The sequence below is a fragment of the Sclerotinia sclerotiorum genome, genomic scaffold, assembly GCF_000146945.2.
Source record: "Sclerotinia sclerotiorum 1980 UF-70 scaffold_21 genomic scaffold, whole genome shotgun sequence".
Taxonomy (NCBI): domain Eukaryota; kingdom Fungi; phylum Ascomycota; class Leotiomycetes; order Helotiales; family Sclerotiniaceae; genus Sclerotinia; species Sclerotinia sclerotiorum.
In genome coordinates, this window is record NW_001820815.1 from 293603 (window position 1) to 312197 (window position 18595).

Genomic DNA, 18595 nt, shown 5'->3' on the forward strand with positions numbered 1-18595 from the left:
GAAACGAATAATGAACGCCTGAGCCTTATCGCCGCGCAGGCCTACCCACCACTGTGATCCTAAGATCACCGGAAATTCTACCATTGCATCCCTAGATATCCCCTTCCCTACCTCTCTCCTCTTTTACCCCCCTATCCCATACCCCAATCCAACAGATGTTAACGAATAAATATATCCCCACCCTCTCCATCTACCCACCTTCCCCAAGCAACCTCATACGCCTCTTCCAGATCCCTCACCCATCTCCTCGTATCGAAAAGTGCACAATCATATCTATTTTCATAAAGTAATCTCCTTAGATCACCCAATCTTCCTCTCCCTATACCATATCCCATACTCGTATCATAATGGAAGTTCCTCGCCAGCCTTATTGCGAATTCTTCATATTGCTCTTCATCCCTGGCAATAAGTTCTGAAGCCGCCCTTTTCCCTTCCTCGCTTCTGGGTAGGGCGCCTTTCAGGATAGATGCTGCCATGCGAGAACACATTTTGTATTTGTACCGTGGTAATGTAAGGAGAGGTGTACTAGACCAAAGAACATCTGCAGCTGTTGTATGGGCGTTACATTCGGGAGTGTCCAAAAAGAGATCACAAACTCGTGCTCGGGAGATGTGTTGATGTTTGGGTGCGACATCGGTGAACCAAATTCGTGATGCAACACTTTCCCCTGCCCAATCTCGTGCTGTAGCCTTTAAATTACTTTCTCCTAAATCAGGAAAGCGCAACAACCAAAGAATAGCTCTTGGAACTTTATCCAAAATCCTCAACCAAGTACGGAAAGTAGTCGGTTCAATCTAAAGATAGTAAGTATAAGAGCAAGGTGGGGATATCTAAACCTATTAGACATACCTTGTAAAGTTGATTGAAATTTCCAAGAATGATAGCATCATCAGATAAACTCGGAAATAATTGCTTTCTCATCTTCCATCTAGTAGTTTGTTCCTCTTTCCATGATGCTTGTTGATCCCGTGGTTCCGATTGAGCATGGTCGCAACAAAAAAATGTATCCCTACAAAATATAATGTTCTCAGAATATACCCAATGATCCTCATCAATAGATTGTTCATCCTCAATTTGATCCTCTAGGTCAAGATTTCGTCTCCAAGGTCGTAATGTGTCGGGTGGGATAGCGGTTTCGTCAGCCAAAAGATAATCACACCACTCAGCTCCTAGAGTTCCAGCAAAGCCCATAAAAGACATTTGAATAGGAGCTGGACGAGCAGCAAATACTTCATTACGAGCACCTCGAGTATATCCATTGAGATTCACTAGAATATGAATACCATCCTGAACAATTTGGTTCACTAAACGATCAGCGGACCACGAACTAACATCACGAAAGACTGGAGCCTCGCGTTCAATTTGTTGTCTATGAATGGAGTTGTCGCTTGCGGTTGTAGCATAGCAAAATGCTTTTGCTCGCGAGGGATTGTGGAAGCCAAAAACAGATTGCATCCTACAAAGTTATGAGCGTTGTTATTTTAATGAGAAAACGAAATACTTACAAATGTGCCAATGGATGATTATTGAAATCAGAAGAAACATATCCAATATTAAGATGAGGCTTTGGAGGAGAAGGAGGTGGGAATACGGATCCCTGCATCCAAGGAGATCGCAGCGTAGAACAGGATATCCTAAGAGCGTTCCGCTGAGAGATCAGACGTATATCTTTTGCAGATAGCGGGCAAGTGAAAGTATGGAAAGGTAAGACGGTAGGTGCCGATGGTATCGAAAGGCTACTTGGGAATTGAGGGCGAGGATAAAAGGCAGCAGAATATTCTTTTTTCTTGACATATCTGTCCTGGTACCATCGATAAGTCGCACGTTTTGTGGCACGTTCAACCAAGCGTACAATTCGTGCTCCTTCCCAGCGATGTCCAGCCCAGGCACCAAGAGCAGTCTGAATACTATCTCTCTTCTCCTTTGGCCACTTGCCCTCACCACCGCAATCAGCAGCTTCGAGTTGCCGAAGAAAGTGGAAAAATGCTTGACCTTGTAAAGTTCCTCGACCCCATGTTGACCCTTCTCTTAGTTGTTTCGTAACAATATCAACGACTCGTTTCATTAGTCCTCCTCCATGTTTATTCGGATTTGCTTCTGATATCATTCCTTCATCATCTACATGCCATCGATCTCGTTTACCACCATCTAGAATAACCCCACCTCGTCCTTTCCAATCACAAACCGAATTCAAAGCATTCGAGAGACCGCAAACTGCTTCTGCAAAATCTGGACTTGCTTTTACAGCCCTTTTATAGTACTCTATTGCATCACTTGTACGCCCTTGATCTTTGACAGCATTTGCTAAATTCGCTAAAGCAATGTCAAACGTTCCATCGCAGTGTACTGCTTTCTCATACATCTTGATCGCAGCAGGGAGCTGGCCAATATCTTTGAGTAAGCTTCCTAAATTGGTGTAGAGATGTGCATGCCTTGAATCCAACAGTAGTCCATAGTTATAATAAGCAAGTGCTAGAGCAACACCGCTGCCAGGGATGACTCCAGGTATCGCGGTGAAACTCGTGGGATCTCGAGACGGAATTGGTCGATGAGCAGCCGGTTGTTGTACGCTTGCCAGAAGAATACCAACATTGTTAGCTGTTGATGGACTTGGTTGCAACGACAAAGATAGATAGTACAATGCGAGAATATCTCCAACTCCGGTAGGCATCTTTGAAATCCGATGAGATGTACTGTTGGACATAGCGTCTTGAAAGATCTTGGCTAAAGACAACAGAGAATTACTGGTAGTAGATACGGCAGCTTTTTGAGCCAAACCTGGAGGAATATATCGAAGACCAGGAAGTTCACCGTCTTGACCGGCAAATACCAAGGATTTAGTCTCCAAAGCTTTATCGGGCGGTAAAAGTAGGGGTGGTTGATTTGATGTCGAGGCATGGAGAGAGGGGAGCCCGTTGCGCATTCCAAAAAAACAGTTCGCGGATAAACTATGGATGATTCTGCGAATAAGTCCTTGTATTCCGCCTACCCCTTTTCCTGTACTTATGACGACTGCATCCTCGAAAGCTTTAGATGCCGCACTAACATCGCCGAGAGCGTACAACATATTGCCTTTGGCATGTATGAGGGCTAATATTCGGCCATTCTCAGATCCAGGTATTGCAAAACCACTTGAACCAAATCCAACTTTATCAGAACCATCTTCAAGCCTATCACTAAATGTTGAAGTAGCGTCCCTGTCGTCGTAGTCGACGATTGTATCAGATGCCGAGCTCACGAAATCATGATATTCTCGATCTGTACTACTCGAAGTCTCGCTATAATGATCATAGTGGTCATCCGATTTAGAAATCCGTAAAGAGCGTTCCACAAACTCGATGATAGCAACCGCTTCTTTGCCTCGATGATCACCACAAAGAAGACCGATGAGATGCTCGACGGCCTCAAAGTAATTAGGACGAAGATTAACAGATTTCCTCCAATTTGCCTCTGCTTCATCACGTCTCTGTAAACACAGAAGGGTAGCCGCCAGGTTTGAAATCGCTTCAACATGTCTAGCACCAAAATTAGCCGATACGTCCTAGTGATGGCAACATACAACATACCTTGGATCTATAACTATGATTTTCTCGTACCAGTCTCGCGCTCTATTGTAATCCTCTAACCCATAAGCAAGACAACCTCCCAGTAACATACCATCCACCCAGGTCCAGTGACTTTCCTCGCAAAGACTCGTAAGGAGATCCAGCGCTTCTTGAGCGTTAGAAGGGGGAGATGCTGTGCTATGCTGTGAGGATGGAAAAGGAGGCACGTAATGTGGGGCTCCCATCACTTGATTCATAGACCGCGAGTATCTCCGTTCTGACGAATCCGTGAAACCATAGGAAGTACGTTGGCTGAGACTTGGACGATGACTTCTCGAAGGTATTGCCTTTTGAGAGTTCCCCGGTGAAGAAAAACTGGAGCTCGGCTGCCTCGGTGGTTTGGGATATATGACACTTTTGGCGTAGGATTTGGAGCCGTGAGATTGCCGATTTTGTCGATTCTCCCTCTTCGTTTGATGTAGATGAGCCAAGAGATCTACATAAATAGTATGTGCCCAGGAAAGAGTCTTTTCCTTGAATTGGGCATTTCCAGCCCTGCTCAGCGCTTGGACGGGAGCACCTGAAGGATCGGAGAAGATGACATTGCTGCTGCCACCAATTTGATACAAGTTTTGTTGCATAGAATCATATGGTTGTGAGTGATCATCCACCCGCATGAATGATGTATCCCTGTGAAGTGCTGGGTTGACATTATTGAACTCGGATGGCAGGAAAGGCTGCGCCCCTCCAAAGTATTCCGACCCATGCCTTACATGCTGGAAGCTATATCCTCCATACGTGTGGTCTCTGTAGGCCGCTGGTCGATAGGGGGTATAACTTCCGTCCGGCCAATACGGTCCATACAAGCCTCCATCATTTGATGCAGTGGGACCAGGGCCAGGCTGGTAAGCTGGCTGTCGCGCAGTTGGAACGGAGAATCCAGTTGGAGAGAAGTAAGAGTGGATTTGGTGCATAGGCGATACAGGACCCTGGGAATTGTAAAAGGTGTTCTGAAGAGGGGAAAACGATGTCCAATTCTGCGAAGAAGAATTATTTACTCGCTGATCAAGATTATTGAAATTATTGGGCAAATTGAAGGTCCATCCAGAACTCGCCATACCATTCAACCCATCTGAGAATGTTGAGCCTCCCGGGGCCTCAAGTACAACGTGCTTCAAAGCAGGTGCCTTGCTAGACCACTGCACAGGAGTTCCATCATACCCCGCGGCTAGTGTACCATTTGGTGTTTTCCGCCTCAGCATGTGCTCTCCACCAAAGTCTTGATCTGATAAACTGCGACCAAGAGCCAGAGGTCTCTGGTATTCATTGCTATCGACCGGGTATGCGCGATGGAGAGGGGAAAGCGTGGATGAGGAGCTGAGATTTCTCGAGGTTCGATATGGTAGGGGCGCGGGTCGATCTGCTCTTCCACTCTGCGCGGAAGATTCGAACGAAGGGTTTCCATATCCCGGCGTCGCGCCCAACTGCTGCGGAGGATAATGTCGAGCGACTTGAGGATTCATGTTTCATTACTTTGCAGATTTTAGTACTTTGAAAATAGCAAACGGGTATATATTGCAAAAAATTGGGGCATAAAATGGAGCTGATGGTTGATTCATTAAAATCAAGGTGTGCCAATGCCTGCACGTAGGAGGGGAACCGTTTCTCTTTTGCTCATTTCTGCTTGTAATATGCAGTAGCCCGAGGGCTGTAAGTTATCTCGACGGCGCGACGGTAACCAGGTGTTTGTCTATAGAGCCTTTCCTCGAAGCATCGAAGTGCGGGAGATGGTATCTAAATTTGTTGATGAGAAGCCCTGAGGGCCCTGCGAAACGGCCGAAGTGGAGCTTTTCCTGCGTGCGTAGTGGGTGAAAGTGGTGCAGGTGTGCAGTGTGCAGTATAAATGATGCTGATGCGTCGCAAGGCTTATCGTAACCAAAGCTTTTTTTAATGAATACGGATATTGGGGAAATTTGACGGGAAAGGTAGTGAAGCGATAGGCAAAGGTCAGAGCAAAAACTAGGTGTAAAAAGGCAAAAAGTGGGATTATTAATAAAGAATGTCTGGTGGTGAAGAGGAATGATCCTTTGAGGAGAAAGGGTGTCTATATTGAGATCATTTTTTGTTTGGTATTTTTATTATTTTTTATATTTATTTATTTATTTTTGGTCTCTGGTTTTTGATTTTAAGGAAGTTTTGAAGATGGGATGTATTTAGTAGATCGGTTGGGTTGTGTTGATTTGGGTTTGAGTTAGGATGGATGGATGGGTGGATGGGCTTGGTGGGCTTGGGTGGGTTTTGGTCGGGATTAAACTTCAATAAAGTTGCAGAGTAGAGTAGATGGAGTGAAGTTGTGGAGCTGCAGAGATATAGAAAATGCAGAAATGCAGCAGAGTTTTGGTTAGGAAGGGTTAAGGTTACAAAAGAAAACTTTGCAACTGCAGATAAAATCTAAGTACTAGTAGGTATGCAACTGTATTAGATGGTCTAAAACGTAGGAGGCAGACAGGAGACAGTATATCGGCAGTTGAGAATCAAAACCTGAATATTGAATGAATCATTGAAAGCTTCCACCGAATAAAAATGAATAAACCTAGTAGGTAAGACGGTAAGAGCAATATTACAAATATTACAATACTACAATATCACACGGATACAGGAGACAGGCATTTTAAAATCATGTTGAGTTGAGTCGGATCCAATCCTGCAAGAAATGAGAAAAAGAGGGCAGAGCACAGGTAAAGGACAAGGAATGCTAGAATACTATCAAGGAATTGATCCAATCATATCACCATACGGGAGCAAGCCTTGAAGCGCCTCTCAGCTACAGTTTGGTACTACTACCCACTCACACCAAGAAAAGCCCCTTCAAATCTTTCTTCGCGCGTCAGCAGGAGTAAGCATAACACAGTACGGAGTATACGATTCTTCACTGCCAATCTACGAATGACAGCTAGCTACCTCTACACCTACCTCTACCTAGAAATCAATCCAACATGAAGAACCTCCATCTACAGGAGAATTCCTCTATTGTGTGTGTCTTTCCGACTCTAACTGGTCAAAGAAGCTGGAACACATTGCTTCAACCTGCTACTTGTTAATATCACGATTCAAGATATTCAAACTACTCTACTCGGCCAAAAGCAAAATCATGGCGCCTCGGAGCCGTAGAATGCCATCCCAACCCCTCCACCCATCATCGACCATTAATGCACTCCCCCTGTTGTGATCACCACTGCACAGACCAATGAGATGGCCATACAACCCAATGCGTGTATGCATTCCGAATGATATAACTACTATCTGTAGAGATGAGTATGCAGTCACAAACTGAAGGCGAACTTTCGAATAGCCGGACAAATCAGTCCATTGTTAATCAGGTTTTTATGGACCATTACAACCACTTCGGAAGAAGGATATATGTTGTAGTAACTAGCTCGGCCATTCTTCTCTTTCTTTTGAGATTATGCTGATATTACAGATCGATTCATGACCCTGAGAGGAATTACTGGACCGAGGGTCGACAAGTATTGCCGTTATCGTCCTTGTAAGAGGTGTAGGTTCTTTGCCAGGGCGTTTGACGAATACTGCTGGCTAGTGCCAGTATCGACGCATCCCACTCGAGAATACACGGTGGTCGCTCTCCTGTTTACTTTTGGGCATTCTCATATACTGGGACATTCACATCAATTCACGCGTAAGTTAACTGTAAATCGAGGAATCACCATGTATGAGATAGCAGATTGGTTTGTTGAATCATTGACATTGCTCCCCCAGCCTATTGTGAAGTATGTAGCCCATGAAACATTGCGAATAACGAAGTTAATTTTTATTTATTCCGAGGGGACTAATCAAAGGGTTAGCAAGAGGACCGCGAAATTTCCAAGCAATATTACTCACTCTCGATCTCTCCAGACTCGATGTCGTCGCTGACATCCTTTGGACTTCTTCCATCAACCTGGCAACCAACAGAGAAAGCGGTACCCAAGATCTCCTTGACGGTACCCTTCAACTCCTTTGCGAGAGACTTGAATCTCATGGTTCTGGCGATCTCAATAACCTCATCGAGGGTAATGGACTTGCTGTGCTTGATGTTCTTCTCCTTCTTACGGTCACGGGGAGGCTCCTTAAGGGCCTTGATGACAAGGGAAGAGGCGGATGGAACGACGGAAACAGCGGCTTGACGGTTTTGGATGGTGAGTCTAACAGTGACTCTCAATCCTTTCTACATAGCACAGATCCATTAGTTTTCGCTCCCAATCATATCCATTGTGTGCAGTGCGCATACCCAGTCTCCAGTGGCCTTTGCGATATCTTCTCCGACCTTCTTTGGTGACAAACCGAGAGGACCGATCTTAGGAGCCAATGCTGAGGAAGCACCGACTTCACCACCAGTGGCTCTCAGGTGGCTATTAATTTATCGTTAGCATGATTTCGGTACGGGAGATTGAATTTCGAGGTTCGCATTTCGCATCATGTTGCTGATGTTGTTGAAGGACTTTTGATTTTTGTCGTGAGGGCAACGTACATGATCTTGATCTCATTGGGGTCCAACTTTGGAGCTAAATTGAAATTGTTAGTTACAATAAATGATCATGGAGACGGATATTGAGAACCTACGCATGGTGACTGTGAAATGGAATCGGTTTGGTGGGAATGGTGTCGACGGTTGATTCTACCAAGATCAAAACTCTTCAATTCACGGAAATTCTTCAAATCTGGATGTGTGGGAGAACTTTCGGTTAACAAAGCTAGTCTCTTTTTAGACAAGGCTGGCGGCCTGGAGGAATATAAGTTTGTGCCTGACCGGGAAAATCGCGGGGTCAACAAGGCTGATTAGATATGGGGAGAGGTCACTGGGAACTTGTTATTTCTTTTACATTAAGATTCAAAAGTCACTTAGTCATTTTCATAGTTGCACAATTGTTTTTGATGATCTAATAGCTATTATTGTTATACCTAATCAACATCGCAATCAAGTGAATGAAATTATGGAAATCTCATCGCAAAACTGCGCCACCAACGCTCCAAATACCCATCCCTCCATTTCTTTTTGATAGAATTACTTACTCATCATCAATTCGTTCCGCTTACAGCCAACCTGCGAGAGAAGAGGGGTCAGCTTGGTGCTCTGTGGATAAAGATTAGGGTGAAATAACTTACTTCATGAGATGGTCCATGAAAGTTTGCAGGGAGACGTCGTCAGTAAAGATTGTTTGTGCTGTTTGAGCACCCACTCCACCATATGCACCCGTCGTATGTGTAGTGGATGGATTAAGTTTTGACAACAAGAAACGTGCTTGAGAGCCACCAGCATCGCAAACGATGAAACGTGGCAGAGGGAATCGGTCGGTAATCAAATCCTAAATTGGTTAGTATTCTGTGATTTCAATTACATGTGACGAGGAGTACTTACCCTAGCATCCTCTTTTGGTTGTTCGAGAAGAGCGGCGAAATTCTCATAACCTTCTTGATCTTGATAGCCTGCTTTCCTCCATTCCGCAACGGTCTCTCCGTGGAATATCAGGATGTGGAAGAATGTATCCAAAAGAAGAATGTGAGTTGGCTGAATGGAAGTGGAATCGAGTAGTACCGGTTGGCTACCATCTTGGTCGAATGTGTACGAGTCAAGAGTAGGTTGTATCATAATCAAGGAGTTGCTGACATCCTCATGATTGAGTACATGTCTATAAAATGCAGTCTCATCAGGCGAGTTATTGAAAACTTGCAAGAACTGACTTCTCCTGAGATGAAACATGAATTGTGGGTAAAGTGTGAAGTTCTTCTCAAGTCGGAAAGATGATGGGTCATCCTTTCGATAATCGGCGAATCTCGAACATAGGCGGATGAGCATTCTATCCACCCATCGTAAAACGTCTGGTCCATCATCAACTTCGGCTTTGAATACAGCAATTCTAGACATCAAAACTGCGGCCGCTTCTTGATCGAATGATTGTGCAATGGCTGGGTCTCCGGCTGGTCCACTCAGGTTACGCGAGATTGTCGTTACACGGAGGTGGAATTGGCCCGAAGAATGCTGATAGTATGTAAGAAATTGCATCATACCCTTTGCTTGGGCTTGGTGTTGGGCAGGGCCAGCTTGACCAGCAATTTCAAAGTAAATTCCGTAGCTAGAGTTGGGGTCGATACCACACATCTTCCATGAACAAGTATTGCCAATACCGCACTCTGTTTCTCCCACTGAAGTAGACTTCTTGTTCATTGATACCGCATGACCGATCAAACCAGTGACCTTCAATTCTTTCGTAGTCAAAACTTCCAAGGAAGCATTGAAACCCATTAATAGATTATCGTCGCCGTCTTTCTCAAAGACACGGACGAATGACTGCTTGAACATAGAAGATGTGAAACTATCCGTCAAGATCATATGACCACCAGTCGAGTTTGAAAGGCCCTTCATCTCAAGGAGACCGACTTGATCTAGACATCCGGCAAATATGTCTATGATGTGTCCGTTGTGTGCTGTTCTCTTGGCTAGATTGTCGTAAAACTGATTCGTTAGAATTAAACGTGAAAAGGATTAGTTGACATACCTTAAGAGCCTTCTTATAATATTTGATGTTGTCTCTGTCGATATCATGATGAGATCTGATGGGCTCCCTCAATTCGGGACCAACCACCAAACCAGGACCTTCAGTAGCAGGACCGCCTGCGAAGAGCATAATACGACCACCAGCATTCTGGAATGAAGTCTCTAGTAGTCCAACCGCCACACTCAACGCTACACCAGTACATCTTAGGTTTCTTCTGTCATTCGCGACCGGCCATGGATCCTTTTGTAATTGCTCGAGAGCCTTGGTAAGCTGGAATTCGCATTGCTGAACGGGTAGCAAGAATCGAGCAGCGGGTCCCATTGGGGGCATTGGTTTACCAGGTTGCGGTTGTTGCATTCCAGGTCTCAATCCAGCCGCCGAAAGTCCAAGCATCTCCTGGATTTGCTTGGCTGTGTAGTCCTTGCTGCCTCTAAACACATATGATTTTGGACATTCCGTATAGCCAATTTCATGTACTTGCGCCTAGGAAGGAAAGGTTAGTATAAAAGACTAAACTCGAGATTCGAGAACATCAATACCATAGTTCCAAATGTAACCAAGCCGACCAGTGCATTTTCTGGCAGGAGACTCAAGCTCATCACAAGAGATTCCTTAAGCGCAGATAGACTGTCCTCCTCTTGACACGTATCCACGACATAAAGGAAAATGGGAGGACTTGGAGCTGGTCGCGAAAGTCTGTACTCGATCGTGGTATTCGCAGGGTGAAGTTCGGGGGGGATTGCCGCGGGATTTATGTCTTTGTAATGAGGTGGAAGAGGGTTTCGAGACAGGCAGAATGGACAGATCCAAAGACGTGCCCTGACATCTACTTGACTGTTGACAATGAGCTCGGTCCGAAAATGTACTCCCAGGGCAAGACTTACCAGAAAGGATTCAACACTGATCTACATGGCTGTTTGCAGATGACTGGTTCGAATTGTAAAAGTGGTGTATCTGGTTTCTCTTTAAGAGGCGTATAAAGTGCGCCGATAGGGACAACGAGCCTCGAGGCTTCCTATATTGTATAAGTTCGTATACCCCGCGAACTGAAATCTGCTTGACGAACCATGCGAGAGCTTGGGAAAACATTCCAACTAAGCCGAACTCCATCACGATCCTCCACTTCACTCCATTGCTCCTTCAAAGCTTCGATATCCATCGTGCGCAACCCTTGAAGCTGTTTATTGAGTATTCTAGATTCGACCGGCAGGAATGTGGGATGAATGAGAGCGGCCTGGGAAAAAGTGACAAACACTCAGATGCTAGGCGATCCCTAATAAGTAGGAAATCAGAGAGTAGGGGAATTAAACAATTTCGCTTTGAAAGACAAGAGAATGTATTTTAAAGGTTTGTTGTATGTCTCCAGGCTTGTTTGGATAATGATGCCAGGTAGTTAAAGACTTACCTAATCACGGTGTTTCCCCAAAAAAAATAGCCGAATGACAAGTAGCCTTGCCGAGAATGTACAAATACCATCTGCTCGAGTACAACATATATGGATTTCTAGCCTGATTTCCTAATTTTTCTGGATGACACGATTTTGGGATGGTATCACCGTCTATCATGAAAACTCTCTAAAGGTCTTTCTTTTGTGGAAGTGGAAGTGGAAGTTGAAGTATAGCTTTACATTTTGATACAAAGCAAGGAGTGTGCCCAAAGGATGTCGAATATTCTACGTATAAAGATGATTGCAACAATCAACCAGCTTCAATCAAGTTCTACCCATCAAAATTCACCATCATGGTGAAGATATACAATTTCTGAGATTTGGCATGTGAACAGACCCCCACATTCTCCAGTTGCACCGAATCAATTCATTTATAAATCGATTCTATTTTAATCATTACAATTATTAGATGTACAATCCAACCTGAGATATCCCTGATGGTCAAATCGCAACGCCCGAGTACAAGTCGACCATCTTGGCTCCACTCTTTAATTCATAAGTCTCCAATATTATCTAATGTTATTTACATATGTAGTCCTCTTTGCCAAGATGCACCTGCTTCCAGGTCCACATTACTTCCTCCCTGATTTCGACTGAGGAACTCCCAGACGTTCCTTGGCTGCAGCAACACTTGTGACCTGACCCATAAGTCCGTGAAGCAGATCTTTGACGGCCTGCTTACTCTGGACGCCATGAGCACGCTCGGTCTCGTAGTTGTCATATTGAGTTTCCACCATATCTTCTAAGAGAGTGAACATTTCCATGACTTGTTGGACTGTAGTTCCCGTCAACAGGGGAAGGAGCATAGCCTCATATTCACCCATCTTGGAGGAGGAGAAGAAGCCATGGAATATGGTAGAAACGTACTCGAACCCTTTTTCGCAAGCTTCCTCGATAGACTCTTCGGCAGATCTCTTTTCAAGAGCTTGACGTTTTGAGATACCTGGGAACTGAGAGAAACCTGGAATTTCTGAGGCGCCTGGCAAATCCGAGAGACCAGGAAGTTCTGAGGAACCTGGAAACTCTGGGAGGCCTGGAAGACCTGAGAGACCTGGTAATGGGAAACCTGCGGCAGGGCCTTCAGAATCATCATCATCCGATCTGGATCCCAAAGATCGGCGGAGCTTGGGTTTCTCGGAAAGTTCTTTCCTTACGGCTTCGAACTGAGTATCAGCTTCACTTTTTAGCTCCTCGATCTTTGATTGGTGAGAACTAGTGGCTTTTTCGTGGAGAGCACTGTAACAAACATCCACGTTCTTTTGCAATTTTTCAAGTTCCGATTGAAAGTAAGACTGGTATCGTGTACCAGTAATCATACTTTTCTGTTCCATTCATTAGTACTGCGTTCAGATATTGATCATACGGTAGTGTCTCATGGGAGCGATAGAAAATGGTGAAAGGGAGAAGGAAATACTTACGCGTTCTTTGAGAGCTTTCGAAATCTGCACGAATTCTGGAGTAAGACGTTCCAAAGCAACTACAACCTTTTTGCTCTCACCCTCACCCAAAGGTCCCGATTGTTTCGCTGCCTTTTCGGCAGACTCGACCGAACTCTTGCAGGTCTTGAATTGTCTGTAGAGGTAGATGGACTCCAAGACTCCACCCTGGTACTTTTGACACATTTCTGTGACTTTGTGACCCTCGTCTACAATCTTATTGATTTTTTGACTAACAGACAGTGCTCTTGCATCAATGGGAGCAGAGCCGTCACGTTGGTTGATTGAAAGAGCATCTGAGCTCGGAGAAGGGCTTGCAATAGGATACGCAAGTGTAAGAGGCGCCAATAACAGGGCGGAAATGTATGAGAACCGCATTTTTCTGTATCGAACTAAGCTGCAAATGTGAGGTTAAGATGTTTTAGAGAAGTGTGGAGGAGAAGTACTGGAGTGAAGGAACAAGCACAATATATACCTGTACAGGTGACCCAGCCACTAGGCTGAGTATTATATCGTCATCGAGACTCTGAATGTAATCGAGCCTTCAGTTGTCATAACTAGTACAGTTTTCGAAGAGAGCGAAAGCCAGTGCAAATCTCCCCACATGGCCAGACCACACTAGATAAACAAGTGGAAGATCTATCCATTGTCAGGAATTGGATAGAAACTGGAAGTCTGCTTTGAATAATACAATTGCGTAACGTTGGGGGTAAAGCCTATCCAAAGTGCTGTTGGTGTTGTTGATATTCATGTCCAAGTGAACAAAGTACCTGTTTGCCAAGAGGCATAACTACACTAAGCGCTCAAGTCCGACTAATGACAAACTCAAAACCAGTTCTTAAACCGATTCTGCCGGTAGTCAACATTTGACATCTGCTAAAATGGAACCGTTCTGAATGAATGGCACTAATATATTTCAATGCCTTGTTATTTCTACGCTAAAATCGACGATTCAGTGGTTGGGCCACCAAGTCCCCCTCAATGGGACGATGCGTCACACAAGTATGGATCTACCAAAATATGTATGAGGAGCAACGTCCCTCTTAAAAGCCATCCGTCACTAAGCATAACATGGACCCCAGAAAACATAGATAACCCTAAATCAGTTTCCCCTGGCACTCACAAAATTCACAACCGCCATCTGGTTCTCCTCGATGATCATCGCTGGATCTTTGAACTGGTTTACAGCGGCAAAACTTGGAGCTGCTGCGTTTACCGGTAAGATTTGGCTAACGTTTGATACCGATGGTGCAGCATTGGGATCATACGTCTCAACGGAAGAGGAAGCCGGAAAGCCAGTGCCTTGAGGTAAAGACCCTGTTTGGGATGCACCATTGATAGTCATTTGTTGAGCTTGATGCACCATAACAAATTGAGTATCACGGGCTTGGTTATCTGCCTGAACTTGATGTGTCATATATCTAATGTTTTCGCTTGATGTGTCCCGAGCATCGACAATTTGAGTGACAACGATGATAATAGTGTTCTGGGGAATACATCAGATCAGTGCTTTTTTGTTCCCTTTTCAATGGAAGAACGTACCCGCTGCGAGTTCAAATTTCTGAAATGATTTCTCCTAACGTTATCTCGAGCAATTTGTGTTTGATCAATGATGACAAGTCGCTCTTGAACCAGCTTTGTGAGCTGAATTTCGCGTCCTCGTGAAACTTCCGTCAATTGCTCCTCTTTTGTCTTGGTGATAATGATCACATTGTTCGAGTTCGCTCGATGTCCCGAGCTTCTAGGGTTATACACCAAGCCTCTTTCAATATTCTCGGCAGTCTCCGGGACTGGGTGAGGATATGGGCCTGGACTTTGTTATTAGTGCTAAAATTTTAAGGTACTTTGATACTCACTTGCGATGCTCAAAGCAGCGAAGCTTAAAACCAATGATACCATCGTGCTGAAATGCATAGCGTGTATGATGTGTGAAGAATGATTAAATATCGATATTACTAAACGATATGGCAGCCTCTGGGGCGCTCGATGAAAGAGCGATGAAAGGATTGGGGTGAAAATGAATGTTTGCGAAAGAGTGACAGAAGATGCAATGTATGTAGGACTTACATGAATGGTCATCCGGCGAGTATTATACTAGAATCTCCTCCTTCGAAGTAAATAGGAGCCAGCATTCGGAATGATATACATCCGCTCAATGAGTACTTCACAGTTTGGCCAAGATATCTTTAATCACATTAAGCTCATAGCATCAGGAAATACTACTGTTCATATGAGTGTCATAATACTCAATGCACTCCATCCAGCGCTAATCCATGCTGCGGCGAGGTTAGTCCGTCCTGAATGCAGTCACTAGGTATAAAGCCAAGAGCTTTTGACAGGTGAAACCAGCCACCGACACCATCTGAAAAAAAAAACACCAGATGACAGAAGGGTTCAATAAAAGGTGTATTCGAGCAGATCTGTTCAATCAACAACGATGACCTGAGTACCGGTTTCGTGATGTAGTTAGATATGACAAGGTGTGAATGCTCCAGCCCCTGATCGGTTGCTCGTTTAGAGATCAGACAAAACACTGCTCGTTTGATCGCAGTATAAATGTGAGAGATAGTCTTATTAGCACAAAACTGTTATGCATGATACAATATGATAGAAACTTTAAGTTAGAAGTGTGAGGAGGATATATTCGAGTTAGAATAGGCAAAATCGAGAAGAAAGAAATGAACGACTAGTTGAGGCTTGCTTCAGAGACACGCTCCGTGTATGTAGCTTATTTTCACAACACATTGTGTCATGTTATGAAGAGCCAAAGACAGAGAACACTTGGCTCAGCCTTGATCTTGCAAAACGAAATCGTGACATTTACAGGCCCGTAAATCTCATCTGTGTTAAAAAAAAAAAGACGTCCGTCGAGACTTGGTTGATGTTATCTCTCGATGATCAAAATTTGGGATTGCCATGAGATCCTGTGCCTTCGCCTCTCAAAGAAATGGTGGTGTAGTGACATGACATCGAACATACGCCAGATTGAAGGGGAGAAGTGTGTTGGACTTTCGGAAACACGAGGAACTTGCAACTCAAAAGCATCGCTGTGTGTAGGAGATTCCCACATAATCATTTTTTGCCAATGCTTCCACCACCCAGTGTAGTTCTACGACCTCTCAGAATAAGCAATAAGCAATCTTACATCAGATGATTTAACGCCCGCAAAACTGTTGCTTAGCTGTTTGCGGTGGTAGGGAAAACGGGGGATAGATGTAAGGCGACAAGACTGCTACAGGAGAGCTAAAAACTATTCCCCGGTGAGGTACAAAAAACTCCTTGCGACAACTTCATGAGCTCCCCATAAGCTTATATACAGGAGTCAGTAAAATACCATGGCTTTTAGTCCTGAGTGGGGGAACATTTAATAGCAGAAAAGACAGATAAATCCGGGAGCCATCCAAATTCGACATGAAATGTTCATGATGCGATTTTCAACATTTTCATGTTAAGTCCTACATTTTTCTTATCAACGATAAAACTTCTCAATCCCCACCAATGAGTAAACCTAGCGATAAGTCCCCAAGCATCCCAGCCACGCACGTGATAAAACTAAGGAGCTTGGACTTTTCGCGTAAAAAAAAATCCCAAAATTTCACTCCAGAAAAATATTGCATCCAATTGACCCGTCGCCCAATATCTCGAATCGTCTGTCAAGTATTTTTTCGGCCTCATTACTTTTTTTTTCTGCACATCCAATTCCTAGATTTTAAAGCAGAAATGGCATACACACCAAGAGGAGGTGCTCGTGGCGGCGACCGTGGCGGACGTGGAGGTTTCGGCGGGGGAAGAGGTGGTGATCGTGGTGGTCGCGGAGGCTTTGGAGGAAGAGGTGGTGGTAGAGGTTCGTATTTTTATACTTCCATTGCGATTTTGATCTCAATGGTTCAATGCGCATGCGCCAATGCTTAGGATTTGACTTGCTAACTTTCTAAAAAGGTGGTGGAGACCGTGGAGGACGTGGAGGTGGCCGTGGTGGTGGAAGAGGAGCTCCTCGTGGAGGACGTGGTGCCCCAAGAGGACGTGGAGGTGCTGGTGGAGCCAGAGGTGGTGCTAAGACCATTGTCGTGAGTATATGAACTTCAATCAATGGCTTTCAATTGGGTTCTAATAACTTATTCCAGGAGCCCCATCGTCATGAAGGAATTTTCGTCGCTCGTGGTAAGGAAGATATGTTGGTCACCAAGAACCTTAGCCCAGGTGAATCCGTATACGGCGAGAAGCGCATCAGTGTCGAGAACGCCGGCCCAGCCAACGAGGATGGTACCCCAAGCACCACCAAGGTCGAATACCGTGTCTGGAATCCTTTCAGAAGTAAGATTGCCGCAGGTGTTCTTGGTGGTATGGATGAGATTTTCATCAAACCTGGTGCTAAGGTCCTTTACCTTGGTTCCGCTTCCGGAACTTCAGTTTCCCATGTTGCTGATATCGTTGGACCTACGGGAACTGTTTTCGCCGTCGAATTCTCCCACAGATCTGGCCGTGATCTTATCAACATGGCTACCCACCGCACAAACGTCATCCCAATTATTGAGGACGCTCGTCACCCACTTAAATACAGAATGTTGGTCTCCATGGTCGATGTCATCTTCGCTGATGTTGCACAACCTGATCAAGCCCGTATTGTTGGTTTGAACGCCCATTTGTTCTTGAAGGTTGGTGGTGGTATCTTGGTTTCCATCAAGGCATCTTGTATCGACTCTACCGCTGCACCCGAAGCTGTTTTCGCTAGAGAAGTTCAGAAGTTGAGAGAGGAGAGAATCAAGCCTTTGGAACAATTGACCTTAGGTGAGCTTTTCCTCCAATCAATCCACTTATTATTGTTCCAGAAACTAACCATAATTTATTCTAGAACCTTTCGAGAGAGATCATTGCATGGTATCTGGACGTTACGTTCGATCCTTGTAAACCTCCTAATCAGCCTCTTCCCTCGTCTATTTTATCACCACTACTCGCACATCAAGTCGCACTTCAGTAAAAACTCCATGGAAGTTTACCTTTCGAATACTTTAAATCGAAAATTCTGAATAACCGCTTCTTTGGCATGCCTCGTCACAAATTACTACGGATTCTCTCATGTTGGGTTATGGAAGGTTGTTTTATTTCTCGTCTTTAGTACTTTTTTTCTATTAGGTGTACATTCAGGTCCTGGCGTCCAGGTCTTCATTCTTCATCGCATTACTCAGTCAGTAGGTTGTTAAGAGAATGAGAGTAAGAGGAGAAAAATAAGAAAGTAAAAATTTGCCTAAGATTTTGACGTGCAGTTGATGCGATGCGATGTGATGTGACGTTGAATTATGATGGGGATGGGTAGGAACACCATTTATTTTTGTTTTATTTTATATTCTCATCTCTACATCTACCTACCTACCTAGGTAATATTTACAGTTCACTTACCCCCACTAGATCAAACTCGAATGATAGGCTCATAGGCTCATTGGGTAAATTGGGTAAGTTATTTGGGTATATAAAATTCCACATCCACATCCACATCCAGATATCAATATTCAATATTCAATATCGATTCATATATAGTCTCCTTCTCTTCTTTCCTGCCTTCCTCCCTTCCTTCTTTCCTTCCTCCTTTCCTTCCTTCCTTCAATCCATATTAAC

The 18595-nt window shown here is 44.4% G+C and overlaps 6 protein-coding genes across 6 annotated transcripts; 1 reads left to right on the top strand and 5 right to left on the bottom strand.

Annotated features, from left to right (window-relative positions):
* Positions 1 to 158: 158 nt before the first annotated feature.
* On the bottom strand, positions 159 to 5068 carry SS1G_12478 (hypothetical protein; the record flags this gene model as incomplete). Its single annotated transcript, XM_001586441.1, has 4 exons — positions 159 to 794; positions 850 to 1456; positions 1506 to 3515; positions 3567 to 5068. 4 exons carry the CDS (start codon positions 5066 to 5068, stop codon positions 159 to 161), a joined length of 4755 nt encoding a protein of 1584 aa, XP_001586491.1.
* Positions 5069 to 7378: 2310 nt separating this feature from the next.
* Positions 7379 to 8169, bottom strand: SS1G_12479 (60S ribosomal protein L12; the record flags this gene model as incomplete). The annotated part of the gene is made up of 5 exons (XM_001586442.1): positions 7379 to 7392; positions 7446 to 7770; positions 7834 to 7954; positions 8074 to 8107; positions 8166 to 8169. The coding sequence occupies 5 exons, from the start codon at positions 8167 to 8169 to the stop codon at positions 7379 to 7381; spliced, it is 498 nt and encodes a 165-aa protein (XP_001586492.1).
* Positions 8170 to 8621: 452 nt separating this feature from the next.
* Positions 8622 to 11258, bottom strand: SS1G_12480 (conserved hypothetical protein; the record flags this gene model as incomplete). The annotated part of the gene is made up of 7 exons (XM_001586443.1): positions 8622 to 8646; positions 8709 to 8908; positions 8962 to 10056; positions 10100 to 10582; positions 10639 to 10933; positions 10984 to 11114; positions 11166 to 11258. 7 exons carry the CDS (start codon positions 11256 to 11258, stop codon positions 8622 to 8624), a joined length of 2322 nt encoding a protein of 773 aa, XP_001586493.1.
* Positions 11259 to 12118: 860 nt separating this feature from the next.
* On the bottom strand, positions 12119 to 13360 carry SS1G_12481 (predicted protein; the record flags this gene model as incomplete). Its single annotated transcript, XM_001586444.1, has 2 exons — positions 12119 to 12868; positions 12965 to 13360. 2 exons carry the CDS (start codon positions 13358 to 13360, stop codon positions 12119 to 12121), a joined length of 1146 nt encoding a protein of 381 aa, XP_001586494.1.
* Positions 13361 to 14084: 724 nt separating this feature from the next.
* On the bottom strand, positions 14085 to 14881 carry SS1G_12482 (predicted protein; the record flags this gene model as incomplete). Its single annotated transcript, XM_001586445.1, has 3 exons — positions 14085 to 14468; positions 14525 to 14790; positions 14839 to 14881. 3 exons carry the CDS (start codon positions 14879 to 14881, stop codon positions 14085 to 14087), a joined length of 693 nt encoding a protein of 230 aa, XP_001586495.1.
* Positions 14882 to 16702: 1821 nt separating this feature from the next.
* Positions 16703 to 17890, top strand: SS1G_12483 (rRNA methyltransferase NOP1; the record flags this gene model as incomplete). Its single annotated transcript, XM_001586446.1, has 4 exons — positions 16703 to 16826; positions 16922 to 17049; positions 17107 to 17770; positions 17835 to 17890. 4 exons carry the CDS (start codon positions 16703 to 16705, stop codon positions 17888 to 17890), a joined length of 972 nt encoding a protein of 323 aa, XP_001586496.1.
* Between the last annotated feature and the right edge of the window lie 705 nt (positions 17891 to 18595).